Source organism: Gorilla gorilla, chromosome 3 (genome assembly GCF_029281585.2).
Source record: "Gorilla gorilla gorilla isolate KB3781 chromosome 3, NHGRI_mGorGor1-v2.1_pri, whole genome shotgun sequence".
NCBI classification, from domain to species: domain Eukaryota; kingdom Metazoa; phylum Chordata; class Mammalia; order Primates; family Hominidae; genus Gorilla; species Gorilla gorilla.
The window spans coordinates 13,025,562-13,050,395 of NC_073227.2; the positions used below are offsets into that span (position 1 = coordinate 13,025,562).

General features: G+C 50.9%; 1 protein-coding gene across 3 annotated transcripts in view; it reads left to right on the top strand.

The window, feature by feature from the left end:
• Window positions 1-21,698, top strand: part of ACOX3 (acyl-CoA oxidase 3, pristanoyl) — a 71,284-nt gene extending 49,586 nt beyond the window's left edge. For all 3 annotated transcript variants that reach the window (XM_019025516.4, XM_019025517.4, XM_019025518.4), the window contains exons 15-18: window positions 4,038-4,212; window positions 5,574-5,641; window positions 8,269-8,355; window positions 12,181-21,698. In XM_019025516.4, coding sequence (XP_018881061.2) covers window positions 4,038-4,212; window positions 5,574-5,641; window positions 8,269-8,355; window positions 12,181-12,300 — 450 coding nt within the window. In that variant the 3' untranslated portion in view covers window positions 12,301-21,698. The remainder of the gene's footprint in view (window positions 1-4,037; window positions 4,213-5,573; window positions 5,642-8,268; window positions 8,356-12,180) is intronic.
• The last annotated feature ends 3,136 nt before the right edge of the window (window positions 21,699-24,834 follow it).

The window sequence follows — 24,834 nt, forward strand, 5'->3', positions numbered from 1 at the left end:
CATTTTCTGGCTCCTGCCGGTAACTGCTATCCACCATTTACCCACTGTAAGCCAGGCATGCACAGAAAGGTCTTTAAAAATGCATTTCTCTCATTTTTTGGCTGAGTGACACCTTTACATGTTCAACAGCCAGTAGATACAAAAGATGGGTGGTGGCGTCCCTGCTCCCTACCTCCAGCCTGGGAGTAAAAAGATGGGCGGTGCCGTCCCCGCAGCCTGCCTCCAGCCTGGGAGTAAAAAGATGGGTGGTGGCGTCCCCGCAGCCTGCCTCCAGCCTGGGAGTAAAAAGATGGGTGGTGGCGTCCCCGCAGCCTGCCTCGAGCCTGGGAGTAAAAAGATGGGTGGTGGCGTCCCCGCAGCCTGCCTCCAGCCTGGGAGTAAAAAGATGGGTGGTGGCGTCCCCGCAGCCTGCCTCCAGCCTGGGAGTAAAAAGATGGGTGGTGGCGTCCCCGCAGCCTGCCTCCAGCCTGGGAGTAAAAAGATGGGTGGTGGCGTCCCCGCAGCCTGCCTCCAGCCTGGGAGTAAAAAGATGGGTGGTGGCGTCCCCGCAGCCTGCCTCCAGCCTGGGAGTAAAAAGATGGGTGGTGGCGTCCCCGCAGCCTGCTTCCAGCCTGGGAGTAAAAAGATGGGTGGTGGCGTCCCCGCAGCCTGCCTCCAGCCTGGGAGTAAAAAGATGGGTGGTGGCGTCCCCGCAGCCTGCCTCCAGCCTGGGACCAACCCCTGCCACAAGGGCTCGAGGTTTCCTTCAGGGATTTGCACATCAGAAGGCAGACAAGGACGAGGACATTTGTTCTCCCTGAGCCACACGCTGGATTCTGTACCTGGGTCATTTCATGTTGTCTACTTTGGGAGTGAAGAAAGTTGAGGCCAAGAGAAATGCCCAAGGTCCCCCAGCTCGCCCGTGCCAGGGCCAGGATTGCACCCGGGCCAGCTGTCACAGAGCCCAACCCTTTCCCCAGGCTGCGTGGCTGCAGTCTGAATTTGGACAGTTTGGGGTTTGTTTTTTTGCCTGAAGTATGCATTGCCTCTTAAAATGTACTTCACCAACCAGAGTGTACCAGACTGGGACCCTCTCCTCTCTCCTGTGCTGAAGGTTTACGGACAGCTGACCTTAGCTGCATCGAGCCTGAGAAGTGCCTGTCACAGTCCTAGCCGGGGACAGTTTGGCAGCTCTGGAGGGGCAGCTGAGGTGGTCCAGAAGATCCCCCTAGAGCAGAGCCCAGCCCCGCCCTGTCTAGGGGGCAGCTGGTGGGGGCAGTGGGGCTCCCGGATGTGTCTGGGTGCCGTGAGCACTCTCGGCTGGAGTGCGCCAGCCCTAACTGTAGCTGTGAGGACACTTCATCCGTGGGGGAGGGACTGCACCTGAGGCATTACTGTCCCCCCGGGTCGCCAGAGTCCATACCGCATGGGATGCTTCCTGGGCCCCAGCCCACCTTGGTTAATGTTGTGGTCAGCTCTGCTGGTTGCCATGGCAGACACTGTTTAGGGAGCCCATCCCCAGAGCCTGTGTCCCCCCCCGGTGACTGCTGGCCTTACGTGGACCTTTCCTGGAAGAACAGCGCAGTATCATGCAGGCAAATCCTGGGGACTGAGATGCCGTTGAGTACAATAGAGCTGCCATCACAGGCGCTTCCTGTGAGAGGGCCGCCCTGACCCCAGCAGCACCACGCAGACAACGCTGAGGCTTGGAGCCATGACGCCTTCTGCTCACGCGCAGAGCTGCAGAGCCGAGTGACGCTGTGTTTCAAAACTCACTGGCACTCGCAATGCATTATCTGACAGCAGCAAGGTTCCAGGAGGGGCTGTCTTTCTGGCCCCCGCAGCATGTCTGGCCTGTGCCATCGCTGTATCAAGCTGTGTCACTTTCATGGAAAAACACTGAAGCAGCGCCACTCTAACGCAGCAACTGTGCAGGTGAGGGGGAGAGTGGTGCGGGGCACAGGGCTCACTCAGATTCGGTTCAAGGACAGCCTCTCTGTGCCTGGGCCCTGCTGGGATTGGCCTCATCTCTGGGTCCGCAGAGGACCCATGGCGAGAGGAGAGGCCCTCGTCGTGTGGGAGCACGTTTTGGGGTGTGGGCAGGATTCAATGGAATTATCGTGTTCTCGTGGACACAGGAGCAGCCTGCGGGGGTGCAGGTGCCATCGCCCGCTTGTTTCATGGAAGGTGGAAGGAGGAAGGGCTGAGGCCTGGAGCTGCAGCACCACACCTGGCAGCTCCCCCACAGGCCTGTATTATCAGCCTCCTGCCAGAGGCCTCAGGTGGGAGCCCGAGGGCTGCCCCACCTCACTCGGCAGGGCTCTGGGAAGTTTGGGTGCTAGTCCTAGCTGGGGTCTGTCAGGCAGTCCCCACTGCCCCAGAGCAAGTCCAGATCCTGCCACCAGCCCTCACTCACCAAAACCAAGGCCCAGAGCTATAGCGCATGTGAGATCAGGAGAGGGCAGGAAGCCCCAAGGCCCCAGGCTGGCATGCTCCATGCTCAGACAGCAGGGAGCAGGACGGGCCTTCCTGGCACCGACAGGACGGCCCACCCAGGAGTGTGCAGGGCCCAGCAGGGGTCTTGGGACAGGACCAGTCAGGCTGGCACGAAGCAGAGTGGGAAAGGCGCTTCTCCCGGTTTCTGTTTTCCTGAGGCTCCTGATCCCAGCAGGGCCCTGGAGGACACTGGCTTTGTGACTGGAGACCCTGCTGCCGTGTGCTTCACCCTGCTGTGTTCTGGGAGGATTTGGGGCAGCGTCATAGCAGCGTCATAGGCCAGGCATGCAGCCGGGTCCTCCTGCAGCAGTCAGTCCCCCATACACCATATTTCATCACTTGGCTGGATTTTTTTTTTTTTTTAATTTTAAAAGTAGCACCTGCTCATCCTAACAAGTCAAGCAATACGTGTGTTGTTTTCCTAATTTAAAAAATCTGGTAAGATGATAAATGGGAGACAGGGAAAGAAAGGCTAATAAGTGAAGTTGATGATTATCAGCAAATGTTTTTGATATTCATTAAAAAAGAAAAATAACAGATGCTGGCGAGGCTGTAGAGAAGAGTGACACAGACACACGGTTGGTGGGAACGCAGATTCGTTCAGCCACCCTGGAGGGCAGCTTGGCAATTTCTCGGAGAGCTAAGAGTTGCCCTTCCCCTCGACCCAGTGATCCCATTACTGGGTATACACCCCAAAGAAAAGCAGTCATCCTGCCAGCCAGACACGTACCTGTATGTCCATCGCAGCGCTATTCACAATAGCAAAAATGTGGAATCAACGCAGGTGCCCATCAGCGGTGGACTGGATAAAGAAAATGGGGTACATAGACACCATGGGATACCGTGCAGCCATCACTACGAACAGTCATGTCTTTTGCAGCAACATGGATGCAGCTGCACGCCATTATCCTCAGCAGACTAACGCAGCAACAGAAAATCAAATGCTGCATGTTCACATGTACAAGTGGGAGCTAAAAATGGGGCACTCATGGACATAAAGATGGGAGCAGCAGAGCCCGCGGGGGCCGTACAGCAGGGGGAGAGGGAGAGAAGCCTGCTTTGGAGGCTTTGAAGGACGGGTTGGCAGTTCCTTTGGAGAAGTGAAGTCAATTCTGAGCTCAGGGAGGAGCCTGACAAGCCCCTTCTCCAGCTCCTCCGTGTCTTCCCGTGTGGAAGAAGCCAGGTCCTGGGCCCTTGGGGGCCTCCTGGTGGGTGGGCGCCCACGCCATAGCCGCAGAGCATCCCGAGGCCGGCTCCAGGCTCCGTATGCAGTGCCGGTGCCAACCCCAGTCCCAGACGGGAGCTGAGCTGAGACTGAGGCCTTGGAGGGCGTCGGTGGAGCTAGAGCAGTCCCAGCTCCATCTTCATAGGCCTTTTCCATTGTGTACTGGAAACATGTCTCGTGCTGCGCCGCATCTGTGCGCTGCCTCACCTTATGTTACTGTCCTACGACATGCACGGGAACGCAGACCCGCTTTCGTGTTTCCTGAGAACTTCCTCCCCCGGGAATCTGGGCGGGGCTGGGACCCTCACGGTCCTCACGGTGCTGTCCTGTGTTCCAGGTGTCCCACGGCCGTCCGTTGGCGCTGGCCTTCGTGGAGCTCACGGTGGTCCAGAGGTTCCACGAGCACGTGCACCAGCCTTGCGTGCCGCCCTCGCTGCGGGCCGTGCTGGGGCGGCTCAGTGCTCTGTACGCCCTGTGGTCCCTGAGCCGCCACGCGGCCCTGCTCTACCGAGGTGAGGCTTCTGACTGCGGGCTTGCTGTCCTCCCCAGAGTCAGGGCCCCCCTGTTGTATCTAGGAAGCTGCTTCCTGCACCATCGTCCTCCTTCCACGGGACTTACTGAGCACGGCGGATGGCGCTGTGGACAGATGAGGAGCCCAGTTCCATAATGAGAAGCATATGGGGCAGAGCAGCGTCAGGGTGGCGCCGAGAGACCCAATTTTTCCTTCACTTGGGGTTCGGTTCAGAGAACACTTCCAGAAGGCCCCCTCATGCCAGGCAGCCTGCCGGGCTCTGCAGAGAGCAGAAGCCCACTCCCTAGGTCCCATAAGGCACAGACAGACACGAGCCAGGAGTGCCTAGACTTGGGAACACTGGAAGGCTTCCTGGAGGAGGGGGTGCTGGGGCTGATTCCTGGAGGATTGGTGGGAATAGGGTAAACCAAAGTTTGTCAACTTTTTGTTCGTCGTTGCCCCCCAGGAAGTCTTTTTAGGTGGTTTTTCCCAATGGCTGGCACCCATGCATCTTTGGTACTAGGATACGCTGCATATCCATTCATGTCCTGTGTCTCTGGGCTTGTGAAGAATAAGATCCTCCCCACCCCAAGAGCCAGCGTTTACACCCTGGAGGGTGGTGCTGACCCCGTGGAGGCCTTGACAGTGCTCAGGTGCACCAAGGAAGGGACACAAGTGTCTGCCAGAGAGGGCGGGCACAGGGCAGGAGCCCCACTGCTGCCTGAGAAAAACCCTAAGTGACGAGACACAGTTCTCTCCAGTGGAAATCACAGCAGACGCAGATCCCACCACAGATGTGCTCCCAAACGCACAAGGCCACGGCCTTGGACCTCTTAGGGCCCTGCCAGAAACCACAGCAGCTGGAGGTGACACCAAGGACCAAGTCCCCCTGCAGCCTCTGAGTCCCTGCAGGCGCCCACCACCCCCACCCCCCCCAACTCCCCTGGGTGGTCCCAGGCACCCCCTCGCCCCTGCACCCCCTGCCGTGCACCCCTGCTTCACTCTGCCCAGGAACCCCTTCCTCACTTTCTCCCGAGGAAGGAACCCACCCAGCCTCCCTGAACCCCAGCAGGTATGAGCCCAGCGGCCACCTGTCACCTCTGAGCCTGGGACCTTGCCTCCCTCGCTGCTGCGGACCGGAGACCATCAATGCCTGAGTGGGAAAAGGGTCTCAGAACTCGGCCCCTGAGCAGCACATTCCTTGGGTCACAGCTGGGCTGGGGACAGCAATGACACTGATGTGTTCACCCAAAACAGGCCTCCTGTATGGCCGATTTGGAAAGTGCACTCAGGGCATGTTGGTATTGGGGGTGGTTTTGGACTGAGGACCCAGCCCCCATGTGACCGAGGCTGTGCTTGCAGGAGGATACTTCTCCGGTGAGCAGGCGGGAGAAGTGTTGGAGAGCGCCGTCCTGGCTTTGTGTTCCCAGGTGAGCCGTGGGTGCCGTCGCGTTCTCTACATCCATGTTACACAACCGCCCAGAGCGACACGCATCCCCTTAGCATCACCCAGACCGACACGCACCGCCTTAGTATCACCCAGACTGACACACCGCCTTAGCGTCACCCAGAGCCTACACACACCCCCTTCCCCAGACCGACACGCACCTCCTTAGCCTCACCTAGAGCCGACACACACTGCCTTAGCATCACCCAGAGCCGACACACACCCCCTTAACATCACCCAGAGCTGACACACACCGCCCTAGCGTCACCCATGAGCCGACACACACTGCCTTTGCAACCCAAACATTCACGTATGTTCAGTGTTTAGTAAAAACTATAGGATTACAAGAAAATATGGCTACATCAGAAATTTTTGCAAAAGAAACCTGTCGGGGCGTCTCCAGATCTGCACACACCCAGGCCCTCTCACACACCTTTTGCAGCTACTTTGAGAATTCTCTGAGCATTCGGGGGACTCAGCCTCCAATTTAAATTTGTTTCCTGGCAGTTTCCTTGTTTGTTATATTCTTTTACCTATGTCACCCAGGAAATCAGAGGGCCCCAACCCCACGTTCTGATCCGGCAGCTGTCTTCCATCCGGGGACAGAGGCTACAGTGCTGTGCTGTTTAGCATGGTAGCCGCTGGGGTGGGGGAAGGTGGCTGTATGAGTGAGGGTCTCCGATTTCCTTTCATTGCACTGATTTTGAGGAGCCACTTGTGCTGGTGCTGGTGCTGCTGCGGTGGGCAGGGCCACTGTGTCCGTGGAGACGTCACTCCACTTTTGCTGCTAGGAACTGGACTGAGTGCTGCTGCATTTTAGCACAATGTCTCAGGTGACTGCAGACATGGCCTTTCATCTCCCCTGTCGCTGCTTTCACACTTGATCTGGGACCAGTGGAACGTCCCTGTGACTGGCTCTGAGCCTCTCTCGGGATTCGTTTTATAAAGCCCTTCCCTGAGCCTGCGGTTCTGGAGAGGGGCATGTCTGATTGTGGCGCAGGTATGTGGCCACATTTACTCGTCTTAACATCGAACCGGCCACAGGGAGGGGTTTCCCTTGGCTCCTCCAAGAGCCAAATTTTACCCCCTTGGGGCAGTGTTGACCCCATGGAGGCCTTCAGAGTACGCAGGTGCACCAAGGAAAGCACAGGGGTCTCCTCGCCAGAGAGGGGGGCATAGCGGGGAGGTGTTGTTGATAAAAAGTGTCCGGGTGTGGTGGCTCATGCCTGTAATCCCAGCACTTTGGGAGGCCAAGGCAGGAGGATCACTTGAGGCCAGGAGTTCGAGACCAGCCTGGGCAACGTAGTGAGACTTCATCTCTACAAAAAATAATTTTAAAAAATTAGCCAGGCTTGGTGGCACATGCCTGTAGTCCCAGCTACTCAAGAGTCTGAGGTAGGGTGGCTTGAGCCCAGGTGTTCGAGGCTGCAGTGAGCCATAATTGCACCATCACACTCCAGCCTGGGCAACAGAGCAAGACCCTGTCTCAAAAAAATAAAAGCCACAACTGATTTCCCAGTGAGGCTATGGCCAAGGCTGGCTGACCACTGTGTGCCACTCTGTGTGTGCCCATCCACACCGCTGTCTTGGGGAGGCCAAGGTCAGCCAGGTGGAGAGGGTGCCAGCCATCCACTAGACCAGGGCCAGCAAACTCAGTCCAGTCCTGCCGTTCACCTGAGTGTCGTCTGTGGGTGCCTTTGTGCTTCCACGGCACAGTAGGCAGTTGCCAGAGACCATGGCCCGCAAAGCCGGTAACATCTCCCACCTGGACCCTTACGGAACACGTTTGTCGGGCTCAGCGCCTGTGCTCTGCCAAGAGCTTCTCTCCGGGAGCAGTGGCGTTTGTCTGCGGCCTCTGTGCTGAGGCACGTGGACCGGGACCAGGTGGCCACGCCCTGCAGAGTGCGGCGCTGAAGCGCAGAGGTGCACTCAGTTCCTCTGTTGTGGCCTCTGTTACTCTGTACTGACTGATTGCCTTTGATCCATATCATTAACGGTGTCTCCCATTCCTGGGTTCTATGCAGTGTAGCCACGGCATTTCATAATATTTTAAGGATAATTTTTTTTTCTGCATTTTAAGAAAATTCTTGAGAGTCCACTCATATAAATTTCATGTGTCATATTGAAGAATAATTTGTCCAGTGGAATGGGAGAGTAATAAAACCACCGCCAACCGAGGAGGCTTCATATGCTTATGGCTTTTCCAAGTGCTCATAAATGCCTTCTCTATTACATGTTTTCTGGACATATTTTCCTTTACTGGAACAGCAGTTGCCCAGATAAGCCAAGGCTTAGAAACGAGCCTCCGAATGCAGTTGCTAATTCATGAGCTTCAGGGTCGTCACTTTTAAGGGCCTTTTCTACCTTGTTGGGAAGAAACAGGCCCTGGAAGTCCTGAGTGAAAAGCAGCATGGTGAGAACATTCCAGTGCACAGCAAGGGCCTCGAATCCAGGCCGGTGAAGAGATCACGCATGGGCAGCAGAGCCGCACGTGCCACTCAGGTGACCCGTTGCTAGTGGGTCCTGGCAACCACACATGGGGCTGTTACGCTTTGGTCACCATGGAAATTCCCGGGAGGTGCCAAGTGTCTGGGCTTTGTTTTCCAACAGCTGAAGGACGATGCAGTTGCCCTGGTAGACGTGATCGCTCCTCCTGACTTTGTTCTGGACTCACCGATTGGCAGAGCCGACGGCGAGGTAAAGGGAGGACGGGGCCTCGCGGGAGTGCCCCAAGGGTCGATGGGCATTTCTGCAGAGCTGAGATGCTCCTGTGGGTCAGGGGTCTGGTGTCTTCTGGAAAGTGGTTACACTTGGGGGAGCTTCTTGGGGAGGGCCCGGGACAAGTCGGGACTGTCTCACTCTGGTGCTTCCCCACGCTGGCTCTGTGGTTGCAGGGGACTTGCCCATCCCCTGCCTGCCTTTTCCTCCCGAGATGGGGTGGTGGCACTGCCCGCCTGCATAGGCAGAGGTTGGAGGTCCACACACTGTGACCTCTGCCCTTCTCCCACTCTCCCCGGTCCCAGGTCTTACCCCCATCTGACCATGCTCCTGGCCCTGCAGGCCTCTCTCCCATCCCTGTCCTGGAATCCCCAGGCCCCTCTGTCCCCTCTGACCATCCATGGTTGTCACCGGGTTTACTCTCCCCTGCCCCGCTTTCCCCCAACCGCCTCCCTGTGGCTCCTCAGCTCTCCTCCTGCCCCCCATGTTCCATAATGATTCCTTCAAAGCAGATGGGGTCAGGCCGCCCCCCTGAAGGAGCCTCCACCAGCCTCCTCGACTGCCTGCCACGCCCCAGCCCCACATAGCCACTGAATCCCTCCAAGGCCCTTCACCCCACGCTCCCCTCCTGCCCACCAGATCTAGCCTTACTGGCCTCCCCGTCTGTCGTGCCAGGCCCGTGCCCACCCCAGGGCCTTGTGCCTGCTGCTCAGGCTGCCTGGAGTGCCTTCCATTCTTTCAGTATAAGCTGACTATTGCTGCCTTGGAGAGGCCTTCTCTGGCCTCCAGCTGAGGCAGTGCCCCCAGGCACTGTAGTGCTGCCCTTGCTGGCCTCATCACTGACCTTGTGTCTCCCTCCCACCTGATGATGCCCTCGAGGAGCGATGCTCACAGGTCCACTGGGTGCCTTCCAGCACCCCACTGCTTATGGGGCTGTGTCCGTCTTCTGCTAGAGGGACTCGGCGTGTCAATGCTCATGTCCCGTGCCTGAGGTCCCCCGGCTGTGAGTCACAGAGGGGTTTGACCCCATCCCTGCCCCCTGGCCCCGCGACTGAGTTATTTCTGCTGAAGCACCTGCTGAAGCACCTGGGTCTCTGCCCAAATGGAGATTGAGCCTTAGTGGGCAGGACCCTCCCTCAGTCCTCAGGGAATGCTGAAGTCTGTACATGAGCCCTTACCGGCTTAGCCAGGGAGGGCCCAGCGCCTGGCCTCAGCGCGGCCCAGGCTACACCTGGGTTGGGCTAGGTGTGCCAAGAGGCAGGTAGTGCCAGGAGCCAGGTGGGCAGGGCAGGAGGTGAGAGTTCCCCGTAGTGGGAGAGGCAGGGATGGTCATCTCTGCAGAGGGCCTGCTGTCCTGCATCGGGGACTGACCACTGACCATCCCCAGAGCCCATACAGCCTAGATGATCACTGCTGCTGAGAGCTGAGAGCCAGAGAAGCCCAGTGGGTTTCCCAGCCAGGGAGTGGCAGAGCCAGGATTTGAAGAGACTGTGCCCTGCTGTAGGGAGAGAAGACTTGGGGGGAGCCTTTGGTCCTGGGGGAGCGCATAGGAGGGGGACTTGCCCTACCCACCTCCCTGGGAGAGGCAGTCTCACCAGGAGATGGGGGCTTACCAGGCAGACAGGCATTCGAAGAGACACTGGAGCCAGACCCGCCATGGAGGACCCCCGAGCACACGGGACTGTCTGCCCCGTGCAGGAGAAGCCGGAGCGGCCTTGAGCGTCTACCTGCTGCGCCTTGCTCTGCAGAGGCAGGCCCGTCTCTGAGGCAGGGAACGACCAAGGAAAGGAGAGACCTTGCCCATGATGGAGGGGCCCCCTGGCTTTGGGTTCCATAGTTAAAACCAGAGCCAACTGGAGGTGTCGCTGGCAGGATGGTTTATTAAACGTGCATTCCTGGCTGAGCATGGTGGCTCACACCTGTTATCCTAGCACTTTGGAAGGCTGAGGCAGGCGGATCCCTTTACCCTAGGAGTTTGAGACCAACCTAGGCAACATACTGAAACCCCGTCCATAAAAATTACAAAAACTGAGGTGAGAGGATCCCCTGAGCTTGGGGAGGTCGAGGCTGTGGTGGGCAGTGATCGCGCCACTGCACTGCAGCCTGGCCAACAGGGTGAGACCTCATCTCAAAAAAAAAAAAAAAAAAAAAGTGCATTCCTTCCAGTTGCAAGGAACTGGTGTGTTAACCAGGAGCTGCCAGGTGAGAAATTCACTATAAACGAACAAACAGAGCTGTAGGGGAGTTGAGACCATCCTTAAACCAAGCCCGCTGCTCCAAACTGTGAAACATAAGCTGGAGCTGGAACCTAGGCCCTGTGGAGCATCAGCCTGGGTCTGTGTCTGTGGAGCCCAGAGTAGCAGAGTGGGGAGGAGGGGTTGCTAAGTGCATTTAGCGGGTGCAGGCAGAGGGGTTTCTTCTCAATAAAATGGGTCAGCGTGAGCTGGATGCAAAATAGACCACCTCCCCAGGCCCTGGAGATGGTCTGGGCTGCCCCTTTCCACCCTGCACGGGTGAAGTGTCTGCTCAGCTGCCCTTTGCCCTTCATTTGTACAGCCTTCCTCCAAGACAGCTTCTCTCCCCATCTTCCCAGTGAGGCCACTTAGGCTGAGAGCAGTGAAGTCTGCACCTCCCGTAGGGGAGTGCTGGCCCCGGGCAGGACCAGAGGAGCAGGGTGTGGTGGCCCAGGTCCAGGAATCAGCCAGTAAGGGCCACTCGGCGAGGGCATCCTGCTGCTCGTGGCCACGTGCCACCTGTGCGGCCTGTAGCGGCCTGTAGCGGCCTGGGGTGTGAGAGCAGATTTCAGAGCAGCAGTCGATGGCAGCCTTGCAGAATGCTGCGGTGGCTGCAGTTACTAAGAAACAGCGTGTCCACTGCCACGATCAGTTCCTTTTTTTTTTTTTGAGATAGGATCTCACTCTGTCACCCAGGCTGGGGTGCAGTGGCATAATCTTGGCCCACTGCAGCCTCAACCTCCTGGGCTCAAGTGATCCTCCCACCCCAGCCTCCCAAGTAGCTAGGACTATAGGTGAACTCCTCCGTGCCCAGTTAATTTTTTGCTTTTTTTTTTTTTTGTAAAGATGGGGTTTCACCGTGTTGCCCAGGCTGGTCTCAAGCTCCTGAGCTCCAGTGATCTGCCTTCCTCAGCCTCCCAGAGTGCTGGGATTACAGGAATGAGCCACCTCACCCAGCCAATAATTTCCAAAGAAGAGGGCGAGGGGGTGATTTTCATTATAAATGTGTTTTATAGTACTTTATAATTGAATTTTCCTAATTGTTTTCTACTAGAAAAAAAAAAAGAAAATGTTCATATAAATTTAAACCATTTTAAAATTTCTCTAAAAATGGACAGAGAATTTCCTGTACTTTTGTTGTTGTTGTTGTTGTTGTTTGTTTGTTTTGAGATGGAGTTTTGCTCTTGTTGCCCAGGCTGGAGTGCAGTGGTGCGATCTCGGCTCACTGAAACCTCTACCTCCCAGGTTCAAGTGATTCTCCTGCCTCAGCCTTCCGAGTAGCTGGGATTACAGGCATGCACCACCATACCTGGCTAATTTTGAATTTTTTTTTAGTAGAGATGGGGTTTCTCCATGTTAGTCAGGCTGATCTAAAACTCCCGACCTCAGGTGATCTGCCTACCTCGGCCTCCCAAAATGCTGGGATTACAGGCGTAAGCCACTGTGCCCAGCCGAATTTCCTGTGTTTTTAACAAAAACTTTGAGGAGTTGCATTTGCACACTCAGCCGTCTAGGAATGTTTTCCTTCTTATTTCTTCGTCTTCACTTGCTGTGTACATGTTGTTTGCAGCTCTACAAAAACCTCTGGGGTGCTGTCCTGCAGGAAAGCAAGGTGTTGGAGCGGGCATCCTGGTGGCCAGAGTTTTCTGTGAACAAACCTGTCATAGGAAGTCTGAAATCGAAGCTCTAGTGGGACTGGCACACATTCAGCCAAGTCTAATGAAACGAAGGGAACTAATCAGACGTGGACCTCAACTTCTGATTCCAGAACACGCCGGAGATTGCGGCTGCTTTCTGAGCCCGCCCCTCTGCGCCTAAACTGCTGATTGGCCTCAACCGCCCAGGCGGACGGGAGGGAGGCGCCCAGCCGGCTGGACTAATCTGGGATCGCGGTGATTTGCAGCGTGGAAAAGAAATGCAGATGATCATGTCTACCTGATGCGCTGTGGGTTTTTTGATAATTAGAATTTCGCACATTCAGTTTTCAGGGTTCAGCTCCTTTCTCTAAAGTAGACAGCCCATTGTCAGGGATCTTCTGGTCAGACAACCTGTGATCCATCTAGATTTTTTACCGAGCTCCACTTCATTGAGAAGTCAATGATGCCAGTCTGGTTCTTTGTCAACTCTCCCTCGGCTTTGTCACATAATCGAATTATGTCACAACCTTATTAATTTGCACATAGATCATCTGAATGTCATGGTTTAAGACTTAAGGAGGAACATCTGTTTGATTGCTTTCTTTTGTGGAACTGGAAATTTCCATCGAGGAAATGTTTTTTTAAAAAGTCTAATGATTTGAATGGGCAATTCAGTCTCCAACCGCCCCCCTCCCCCTGCCGCCAGTTATATACAAATCACTTTATTCTTAGCATGTTTGATCTGTTTGTCCCTGCAGAGTCTGCCCAGCAAGTCCTTGCACACATGTGGCCTGTCCCCACGGCGCTGGCCACAGCCTGATTGCAGCAGACCGGGGCCATCAGTGCACGCCTCCCCCGGTCACTCCTGCTCCCCGCAGGGCCATGGGCTTGGCTGCCCTTCCCAGTGTTAGGTTCCCGGAGCAGTGCTCTCTTTGCATCTGGGTCCTGCTTCTTAACCTCTGATCAGCTCAGGGCACGGAAGGCCTTCGTCATCAGTAGCAGGGAATTGGATCACTCTGGTGCCCCCTGCCCCCCTGGCCACACTCGTATCACCACAGCCCATCAAACAGATGTAACCCAGCGTGTCTCAGGACGGTGCCGAACCAAATAAGACCAGTTCTTATTTTTCCAGGTAGCCCAGAGAACTTTTGAGCGTCTGAAGGGCATGGTCCAGAATGTTTTTAAAAACTGAATTTCCAGCACTGGAAATCACTTCTCAAGCTCATTCTCATGTTAGAAAAGGGGCAGGACACCACCCCCCCCACCACATCCCGCCCCTCTGGGGCTCCAGGGGCATCTGAGGGGTAATTAGTGACTTCTTTGATGAGCACCTATCGCCTGCCAGCACCTTGCTGAGCACTCAGGATTCATCATCTCGTGGGACCCTCAGCCAACCGTGTGGGGTGAGTTGTGCCGTTTGCTGCATCTGCAGAGGAGGAGACTGGTCCCAATAGGCTGGACACTGCCGCAGGCAGACAGCAGGAGGTGGCCGAGCAGGATCAGAAACCATGGGACCTCCCTGGTGCCTGAGTGCCCCAGCACAGGGCTGAGACGCAATAGGTAGGTGCTGGTATCCATTGTCACTCGAACCCAGGAGCATCCCCACCTGAATTCATCTTACTCTGGTTTAGAAGCTTCCTTGGGTTTAAACAAACTCTTCATGGGTCACATGTGTTTCGTCTATGATACTCTTCCTGCTTGCAGAGAGAATGGGAATGAGAGTGCTCAGGCCCTTGGCGAATTAGATGGAGCAGTTCCGAGTACAAACCCAGAGAACACGTCAGTGGTGCCTGCCAGTGTCGGAGGGGCTCATTCCCCACTGAGGCTGCCACCCACAGGCCTCACGGGCCCGGGGTCCCCAGCCCCACTGCCTGGGGGTCCCAGCCCAAGAGCAGTTGGGCCTGGGTGGGCTGTCAACTGGGGTCACGCAGATTTCCACCAGGGGTCCCCCTCACAGGACGCCTCAGGCCGTGCGTGTGTGGACGGCTCCTTTACCTAGACTGGTAGCTTTTCTAAGCGAGAAGGAACAGGCTCCCAAGTCCTCTGATGTGCCCGCAGCTGGATTCTAGGTGGTGGCCAGCCTGAGTTAGAGTCACGGTCACTCCTGCCTCACCGCCCTCCAGAGCAGGCCCCAGCTGTCCTTGTCTCCCGAGTAACAGCTTTGGGCATCTCCGGAGGGGTTTTCATGTTTTGCCTTTTTTATCACTTCGGACCTTGGTTTGTGGTCTAGTCCAGCCTTTGGTCTGAAACTACCTGTTTTTCCACCAGCAGGTCACAGAAGTTGTTCAAGGTCAAGGGTATGTTCAAGGTTTACAGAAAAAACCACATTTGACTTCGGTGTCACATATGACGGGTTCTCATGCAGGAGAGCTTTGTGATGTCACGATGTCACCATGTCAGACAGGACGGGTTCTCGTGCAGGAGAGCTCTGCGATGCCTGTGGCCATGATGTTACCATGTCAGACACAACGGGTTCTTGTGCAGGAGAGCTCTGCGATGCCACGATGTCACCATGTCAGACACGACGGGTTCTCATGCAGGAGAGCTTTGCAATGCCACAATGTCACCATGTGGTTTGCATTTTCATATCCACCTGTTGGAAAAGTCCTCATTCCCCACCTGTGGGAGCTGGCACACTTTACTGGCAGTGTTGACAAAAAGCCAAGCTCTGTGAAATATTTGAAGAGGTTTATTCTGAGCCAAATGTGAAGACTATGACCTGTGACACAGCCCTGGGAGGTCCTGAGAATAGCTGCCTAAGATTGCTGGGTTACAGCCTGATTTTATACATTTTAGGGGGACAGAAGTTAGAGGCAGAGAGGTCAGTCAGTACATGGAGGGTGCACATTGGTTCAGCCCAGAAAGGTCTGAAAACAGGCTTCTAGATATAGGTGTGTTACAGGAAAAGGGACCCCATCTGGACCCCAAGAGAGGGTTCTTCGATCTCATGCAAGAAAGAATTCAGGATGAATCCATAGAGTAAAGTGAAAGCAAGTTTATTAAGAAAGTAAAGGAATAAAAGAATGGCTACTCCATACAGCAGCCCCAAGGGCTGCTGGTTGCCCATTTTTATGGTTATTTCTTGGTGATATAATAATCAAAGTGTGGATTCGTGCCTCCCCGTTTTAGACCTTGTAGGGTAACTTCCTGACGTTACCATGGCGTTTGTAAACCGTCATGGCGCTGGTGGGAGTGTAGCAGTGAGGGCAACGAGAGGTTACTCTCATGGCCATCTTGGTTTTGGTGGGTTTTAGCCGACTTCTTTACTGCAACCCATTTTATCAGCAAGGTCTTTATGACCTGTATCCTGTGCCGACCTCATCTCATCCTGTGACTTAATGCCTTAAGTGTCTGGGAATGCAGCCCAGTAGGTCTCAGCCTCATTTTACCCAGCTCCTATGCAAGATGGAGTTGCTCTGGTTCACATGCCTCTGACATTTCTCCCCTCCCTTTTTTAAGACAACCTTTAATCCTAAGGGGTGCAGAGGGATGAAGATCCATCTTCTGTAACTTCTTCAGGGTGAATAGGGTCCATGATACTCCTGCCTATTAAGGTCTCTTCTGTTCAGGGTAGAGAAGAGCTCAGCCAGAAAGCCTTGGAATGGTGAGAGCCATTCATAACTCTTGAGTTCTCACAAAAGGTGATATCTGAAATATTATTAAGTGTTTAAGAAAACATTCAGTAAGCTTGTCCTATATTCCTACACAAAGAGTACAACAGCAATATAACAGAATAAGCAAAGCTATCCCAAGTGAACTAAATTAGAAGGCTTTCCATGAACTGGGCATGTTGGAACTAAGCTGACATGGGGCTGTTAGCTGATTCTAATGTGCCCAAAATTAGAATACTGATCCAGATGTTTACATTACCCATCCCTCTTGTTTCTTGTGAGCAGCAGCCAGAGATCACTGGTTGGTTCACAGGAATAAGCAGGGTTAGCCTAAATTGCAGAAACAAACTTAAAAACAACGATGAAACTAGAATTTAAGAAGTGTAGCATAGTTCTTGAAACATAATTTCTCTCTCTAGTTTCCCATTTTCCATTTTTACTAAAAACAAATCTTGGTAAGACTGATTTTATTATACTTGGCCTGATTGTATAAAGTACAGCAAGAATAATTATTTTTCACATAAGCTCTTTTTAAATTGGCTTTGATGGAACTCTGTTCCATAGAAGGAATCTCAGATAAGACTTTTTTAGAGCCAGGCCCTGCCATGGGTTTGTACCCTCAAATACCTATGAGTTGAGTAAATTCCTCTCCTCTTGAGCCTCAAGATAGCTTGGGGCTACTGGACCTGTTAGAAAGTGACATTCTTCACTTACCACAGGTCAGGAACCCCATACAGGGACTGTGAATACAAGGTATGAGGCATTTCCCCAAGGGGCTTTTATTGGCTTTACAAGTCAAGTTTGACTCCTTAATGCAAAGCATCCCATTCCAGTTAACGCCTTGGTAAAATAACCAGTTTTTCCAATTGTGTCCTGTTACAAAAGAAATCAGATGTTTATTGCACTTATGCAAATAACTATATTGCCATTAAATTAAGAATACTCACAAATAGTTTCCAAATTCTGGAGAAAACGGAGAGAAATATGCTCCAAATTTTGTTCACAGGAGTATATTTTACTCAATTGCTAAAAGCTGTACATAGCTCAAAAGAAAAGTTTCCTTGACCCTGAAAAACAAAACAAAGGATCAGCAACATTTTAAGTAAAGTTAAAAACATTACTTCAGTTTTTTATTGGTTCAGTTAATTTAGTTAACTCCTGTTTTGCTTGATATTCGTGAACATTTCAGCTCTCTATGAGAGTTCTGAAAGTTTTTCCTCCATTCTAATATCACAATTTCCAAAGTTATTAAAAACCTGCATTTAAGAACACCTGTTAGAGCTCTATAGTTGGTTATAAACCACCTTCTAAAAAGGATTAAAACAAGATAACAATTGTCTGTGGATAACAAAATATTTTAGGGCAGCCACAATCAAAAACATGAAATTTGGTTACCTTTGTGGCATGCAATGATTTTATGTAACAATTATAATTATTAATAACATACAGTAAGTCACATTAGAATTAGAGGATTTTCCCATACTTTTGGAACATATACCAATAACACATTTATACAAATAACAGCCCAAAGAAAACCAAACACCATTTCACATTTGATAATGCTTCCTGAGCGATTTTTGTACCAAATAAGCCAAATGTCACTGTTGCATTAGTGCACTGTTGATGTCAAAGCCAATTAATTCTTAATGAAATCTTATAGACAAATGTGTTCAAACTTAATCAGTTTGGCCATAAGGTAAGTTTCTCATAAGCCTTTGATAACCCTTTACACATTTTTATTAAAGAGCAGGTCATAGGCAGGTTTTTGCTCGGAGAAAAAACCTGTTATGCTTTTATTCCCATGTTCAGTTTACAGAAACACTGAATAATACCCCTTTAACTTTAGCCCATTTGTTCACACCCAGAATTTTTTTACAAGATTAACTTATCACAAACCTTCCACAACTTGCTTAAACCTTCAGCTTGATTCTAATTTAAAACAATCCTTTTTTTTTTTTTTTTTTTTTTGACATAGAGTCTTGCTGTGTCACCCAGGCTGGAGTGCAGTGGCATGATCTCAGCTCACTGCGAGCTCCGCCTCCTGGGTTCACGCCTTTCTTCTGCCTCAGCCTCCTGAGTAGCTGGGACTACAGGCGCCCACAACCACGCCTGGCTAATTTTTTTTTTTGCATTTTTAGTAGAGACGGGGTTTCACCGTGTTAGCCAGGATGGTCTTGATCTCCTGACTTCGTGATCCGCCCACCTCGGCCTCCCAAACTGCTGGGATTACAGGCGTGAGCCACCGCGCCCGGCCTAAAACAATTCTTTAACTCTTTAATCTAGGTAAGAAAAATCCACATTTCCATGTCTTCTTATAATCTTTTACCAAAAGACACATTTCACTTTTCTTACACATCTTGCATGTAAAACTGTTTTTTTTAGCAGCCTTAATTACATGTGACGATGTTAATTGTTAGTGACTTTTACTCTTGGTGAAAACCTTGGTAAGTTGGGGATTCTAACTGTGTACCAGGTGTGGAACTTAGCCTAGGACACACCAGGCAGAAGTGCAGATAAGGGGGCTGACTCCAGCATAGCTAGGGGTGTGGCTAACTCCACATGTCCCTGGCCTTATCTAGAATCTAATGCTCCAGAGTAGGAAACTGAATAATTTTTAAAAGTCAGGTTGGGCGCAGTGGCTCACCCCTTTAATCCCAGCACTTTGGGAGGCCAAGGCAGGTGGATCACAAGGTCAGGAGATCGAGACCATCCTGGCTAACACAGTGAAACCCTGTATCTACTAAAAATACAAAAAAATTAGCCAGGCGTGGTGGCGGGTGCCTGTAGTCCCACCTACTCGGGAGGCTGAGGCAGGAGAATGGCATGAACCCAGGAGGCGGAGCTTGCAATGAGCCGGGATCGCACCACTGCCCTCCAGCCTGGGCAACAGAGTGAAACTCTGTCTCAAAAAAAAAAAAAAAAAAAAAAGTCAAAGAAGCAGTTTATGACCTTAAAGCATTTAGCAAACTTAATATCTCACCTGCATAATTTAGACCAAATGTTTACATGTTTGAAGATATTTTTATTTTGCCAATAATCTTTAAAACTCCTTATTTCCCAAAGATTACTTAAGTCACATGAACTAAAAGGCATTACACTTTTTACTTTTCTGACAAAAGATTTAAGCACTTATTTTTAAGCCAATTAGTTAAAGCTCTTTCATTCATAAACATCACACACATAATACATATAAATACATAGAAGATAAAGAACTTATTTTCCAAGCCAGGAATTGAACCCTGAACCTGGGCCACCATTGTGAAAAGAGAAAGCATGGCCACATGGTTACAAGGTCAAGCTCCCAAGAACGTAGAAGACAAGAAGGAAACCTCATCCAGTTTTTTGAGGGACCTGCAGCAAAGTTTGTAACTGACCAGTTTGCTGAGCTGTCTTGAAAAGCAGGCTTAAAGGTGTCCTAAGTCCGTGCTCTATCCTAAGGTACTCCTCTTTATGACAGAGCAATACAGAAAGACACGCAAAGCACACCAGACCTGGTTGGCTACAGCTTAAGACTAGCCTCACAAATCCTTTATTCCATTAATCAAAACTTTACAGGAGATAAATAATTATTTTTACAATTTATTCAACCAGTTTGCACAGAGAGAGAAAAGCATTGCCTGAGGCAGGATGGGGAAGGCGAGGCGCTCAGGGAGGTCAGAGAAAGACCCATCCATTGCAGCAACACTGAAAAGTTTAGGTGGCTGCTTGTCAGTCATGAAGGGATCTTTTCCAGCAGTCCCGTCGTCCCCAGTTTCCCCGTTTAAGGAGGAAAAAACTCCCTAAGTCCTACAATCCTGTACATGGCTAATTCTGTCACTCACAGCCATCAGCAAAGAGTGCAAGGCAGATTAATCCCAAGAGAATAGCAGTTAACATCCCATAGTGCCCAACCTGTTCTTAGCCAGAAGGGACTTTACCGAGAGGGACCTTACTGAGAGGGGCCTCTAACCCCCTAAATCTGAGAAGGGACTCTAACCCTCCTGAGCTGGGCCTCTAACCCAAGGTTGAGCAAGCGTCCTTACCTTTCCTTAAGAGGGCCCCCTAACCCACTGTGTCTTAGGACAGACTCTAACTCCCCTACGTTGGGCCTCTAACCCAATCCCATCCTTTACCCAGGTACCCCACCACTTATTCAAAGTCGGCCAACCAGTGGTGCAGTCTACTTCTTTTGGGTTGAGAGGTCTCCTCAGTATCATCCCTTCCATGATTCGCCAGAAAGACATTACCAGACCCTACCACTTACCCAAAGTTACCCTTTGGGTCGGGGGTTTCCACACTACAGTCACTTCTGTGGTCGCCAGAAAGATGTTACAGGACCCCACCACTTAACCAAAGTAAACCTTTGAGTCAAGGGTTTCCACACTATGGTTCTTTCCATGGTCACCAGAAAGATGTTACAGGAAAGGGGTCCCAATCCAGACCCCGAGAGAGGGTTCTTGGATCTCACGCAAGAAAGAATTCAGTGCAAGTTCATGAAGTGAAAGCAAGTTTATTAAGAAAGTAAAGGAATAAAAAAAGGGCTACTCATAGACAAAGCAGCCCTGAGAGCTGCTGGTTGCCCGTTTTTATGGTTATTTCTTGATGATATGCTAATCAGGGTGTGGATTATTCATGCCTCCCCTTTTTAGAGCATATAGGGTAGCATCCTGACGTTGCCATGGCACCTGCAAACTGTCATGGTGCTGTTGGGAGTGTAGCAGTGAGGATGACCAGAGGTCACTCTTGTGGCCATCTTGGTTTTGGTGGGATTTAGCCAGCTTCCTTATTGCAGCCTGTTTTATCAGCAAGGTCTTTATGACCTGTATCTTGTGCCGACCTCCTATCTCATCCTGTGACTTAGACTACCTAGCCATCGGGGAATGCAGCCCAGTAGGTCTCAGCCTCATTTTACCCAGCTCATATTCAAGATGGAGTTGCTCTGGTTCACACGTCTCTGACAGGTAGATTCAAAAATTTCCTGATTGGCAATGGGTTGAAAGAGTTAAGCTTTGTCTAAAGAGTTGAACTCAGCTTGAGTTAAGGTGGGGGCGGGGGTGGTTGTGGAAGCCAAGGTTTTTGTTATGTTGATGAAGCCTCCGGATAGCAGGCTTCACAGAGAATCGATGTGCATGTCTCTTATAGGCCCTTAAAAGGTGTCAGAGTCTCCAGAAAAAGCCTAATAAGGGAAGCAGATTCTCTGCAGAATGCACATTTCCCCCATGAGAGACAGCTTTGCAAGGGCCATTTCAACATATGTCAAGGAAATATATTTTGGGGTAAAATACTTTGATTCCTTCGGGGCTACTATGTGTCATGTGATGCTATACCGGAGTCCCGTTGAATTGGGTATCTTATTGCTACAGAGAGTCTGTTTTGTCAGTCTAGGATCTCTGTTTTTATTTTAATGTTGGTCAGTTGTGTCTAAATTCCAGAGTGGGGCAGGTATAATGGGGCATCCCCAACCCTCCTTCCCATTCATGGCCTGAACTGGTTTTTCAGGTTTCTTTGGGTCCCGGTGGCTGTAAGGGGATGCACTCAGTTGGCTGGGGGACTTAGAATTTTAGTTTTGGTTTACAGCAGGATTTGATGGGCATGCATATTTATCAATGTGAAAGTGTTGTCTGTGGGCGGCGGAGGGCTTGGGCCGTGTCCAGGCCACGCACTGCAAGGGTGCAGCCCCCACACACGGTCCCTGCTCCTAAAGCTGTTGCCCCCACTGCAAGAGTGGAGTAGGTTGAGGTGTAGCCATGACATTCTAGAAACTACATTTTTTGTAATAGTCATTTTGAAAATAAAACATTTGAAAATACTGTGCAGCAAAAACTTGAATAGTTGGAATAAAAATGTTCAGTTTAATGTCATTGCTTGCTGCTACCATTTTCTGATTGTAAAACTAATGTGATTATTAGGTACTATTCTGGTAATGTAGAAAACTTTAAAGATGAAAATAGATATCACTTATAACTCCACATGGAGAAATAGTTGCCCCTCCAATTTAATTGATTTACTTTTGGGCCACAAGGGCCCAGAATTTGATTGCTTTTACTCCTTGGTTCATGCCAGTGTTCCTGCACCCAGCACTGAAGCTGAACATTGACAGTGACTTGCCCCTGCCCCAGAGTCCTCCCTGCATTCCCCTCGAGGGCCCCCCGTCTCCTGGCCCTGGTGTCCGCTTTCCTCTCAGCTGCTGGGAACGTGTTAGTGTGCACTGTTCTCCTTTCCCTCACCTGCTGGCATCATGTTAGCATGCACCGTTCTGCTCACTTTCTTCCCCTCACCTGCCGGGATCATCTTAGCATGCACCATTCTGCTCACTTTCTTCCTCTCACGTGCCAGGATCATGTAAGCGTGCACCGTTCTGCACACTTTCTTCCTCTCACCTGCCGGGATCACGTTAGCGTGCACGGTTCTGCATACTTGCTTCCCCTCACCTGCCAGGAACAGGTTAGTGTTCCCCATTCTGCACACTTTCTTCCTCTCACCTGCCAGGATCATGTTAGCGTACACTGTTCTGCACACTTTTGCACACTTTCTTCCTCTCACCTGCCGGAATCATGTTAGCGTACACCATTCTGCACACTTTCTTCCTCTGTGTATGTGTGTGTGGTTTTCCTTTCAGAAATGGGTCATACTCTGTGGACATCTTTTTCCACTTAAAGTGATGGCACAGCCATTTTCCCAGTCAAGTAACATGAATGTACAAGATTAGCAAACTTCCTCCTGAGAGATGGAGAGTTCAAGGCTTCTGCTCCGTAGCAGCCATCCGTGCACATGCATCACTGTGCGTGAGCTGGTCCCAGTGGCTTGCTGAGACACGCTCTGCACAGGGGAGATTTCTGATACCACCAGGGTGGGAGGCAGTGGGGCAGGTAGAGCCACAAGTGGGGATGAGGGAGCAGAGTCTAGGGCAGGCTCCTGGATGGACACCAGCTACACTATCTATTGGATGTGGGACTTCCCTCACTGATGAAATGAATAAGAGAATCTTCCTCATCCTGCTGTTGTTGGCGTTAAAACGGGTTAATGCATGAAAGCAACAAAGCCCGGCCTGCAGACAGCACTTGGTAAGTCTCCTCTTCCCAGCATGTTCAACAGGAAGCCCTCATTCCCTCTAGAATGTAGGAGTCTTGCCAGCGGTGGCCTGTTTGTTCTCTGCCTGTTGCCGACCTGATGAGAACATAAAATTGGTGTCTCTGTATAGATTTCCTTCTTATTGCCCCTCCTGTGGCTGAACATACCTTCCCCTGTGCTTGAAGTCTGTTCATATATGTTCTGCTGTGATAACTGCCCATTCTTGTTCTCTATCTAAGAAGGCATTTAGTTTTGAAAATATTTTGTTGGCTTGTAAGATATTTGTACATATTAAGCACAGCAAACCTGTAACATATTCACTGTAAATCATTATTCCTCATGCATCATTTGCCATTTAACTGTATTTTTTTCCTTTTTGATGTAACCTGCTATAGTTTACATTTTAAAATCAGAAATACATGCACATTTTAAAACGAAGACTCTTATGCTCTAGCCTTTGAGGTCATGCTTGGAAAGTCCTTTCTCACACCAAGGTTATTTACACTTTCATCTCTTTTTCTCTGAGTACGTTTCAGTGTTTAATTGACCAGGAATGTATTTCGAGGTGTGATGTGAGACAAGGATCTGAAATGCTTCGCCCACTGAATCATCATGCACTGACCGAAATGCCACCTGTATGAGTGCTAAAATAATTGTCGCTGGACCTGTGTCTGCACTGTTTAATTGTACTGTGGTTTCTCACATCAGCTTCTGTTGTTTTCATGGTTGTGGTTCTCATACTTTTAATATCTGTTGGAGCAAATAAAGCCTCGTTTCTCATCTTTTCCAAAAGTGTCTTATGTATGTGAACTTTGGTGTTATTTGTCAAGTCTGGGCATTCTCCCACCCCCATATTAAAGAATGTTCTCTGGAGTTTGTCTGGAGGTTTTGTTTAACTTTTAGATTCACATCAGGAGAATCTATGTCTTCATGGTAAGTGGTCTTCCCATCTAAGACTGTTTCTTCAAGCTGTTTGTAATAAAAAGCTGTGTGGTTTTTGTATGTTTATTTTGGTCACCTTATTGAAACCTTATTTTAATTATGACAGTTTTTCATTGATTCTCTTTGGTTTTCCTTCTCTATCATTGGCAAATAGTGATGGTTTACCCTTACCCTTCTGATATAGTTTGGCTGTGTCCCCACCCAAATCTCATCTTGAACTGTAGTTCCCATAATCCCCACGAGTCATGGAAGGGACCTGGTGGGAGGTAATTGAATCACGGGGTAGTTACCTTCATGCTGTTCTCGTGATAGTGAGTGAGTTCTCATGAGATCTGATGGTTTTATAAGGGGCATTCCTCCTTTTAATTGGCACTTCTCCTTCCTGCCGTCATGTGAAAACGGACGTGTTTCCTTCCCCTTCCGCCATGATTGTAAGTTTCCTGAGGCCTCCCCAGCCATGCTAAACTGTGAGTCAATTAAACCTCTTTCCTTTATAAACTACCCAGTCTTGGGCAGTTCTTTATAGTAGCGTGAGAACGGACTAATACACCTTCCAAAATTTTACCCGTCATTTAACTTTCCTGTCTAATGACATCTGCTGGCCCTGCGGGATCAATCTTTCACACCATGCTAGGGAACCATTGCTTGGTGTCTGCCATTATGGGAATGCCTTCAGCCTTCGCATTAGTTTGATGCCGTGTGGACGGTGGACTGGAAAGACAGTCTTGCTTGGCAGTGGACACAAGTGTGTGCCCATGGTTGTGCCCGTGGCCAGAAATCTCTGTGACTCACCAAGGGAGATGCCTGCAGAATGAGAGAAGTTTCTCACTGTGAGCATAAACACAGAGTGAGCTTCCTGCGGCTACACGGGGCCAGCTGGGATGCATGCCTGCAGAGACATCTCAAAACCACAGGCGGATGAAGAAGATAAAAATCAGCCAGACCCCATCATCTGTGAAAGCCCAGAAATATCTTGGAGTTGAG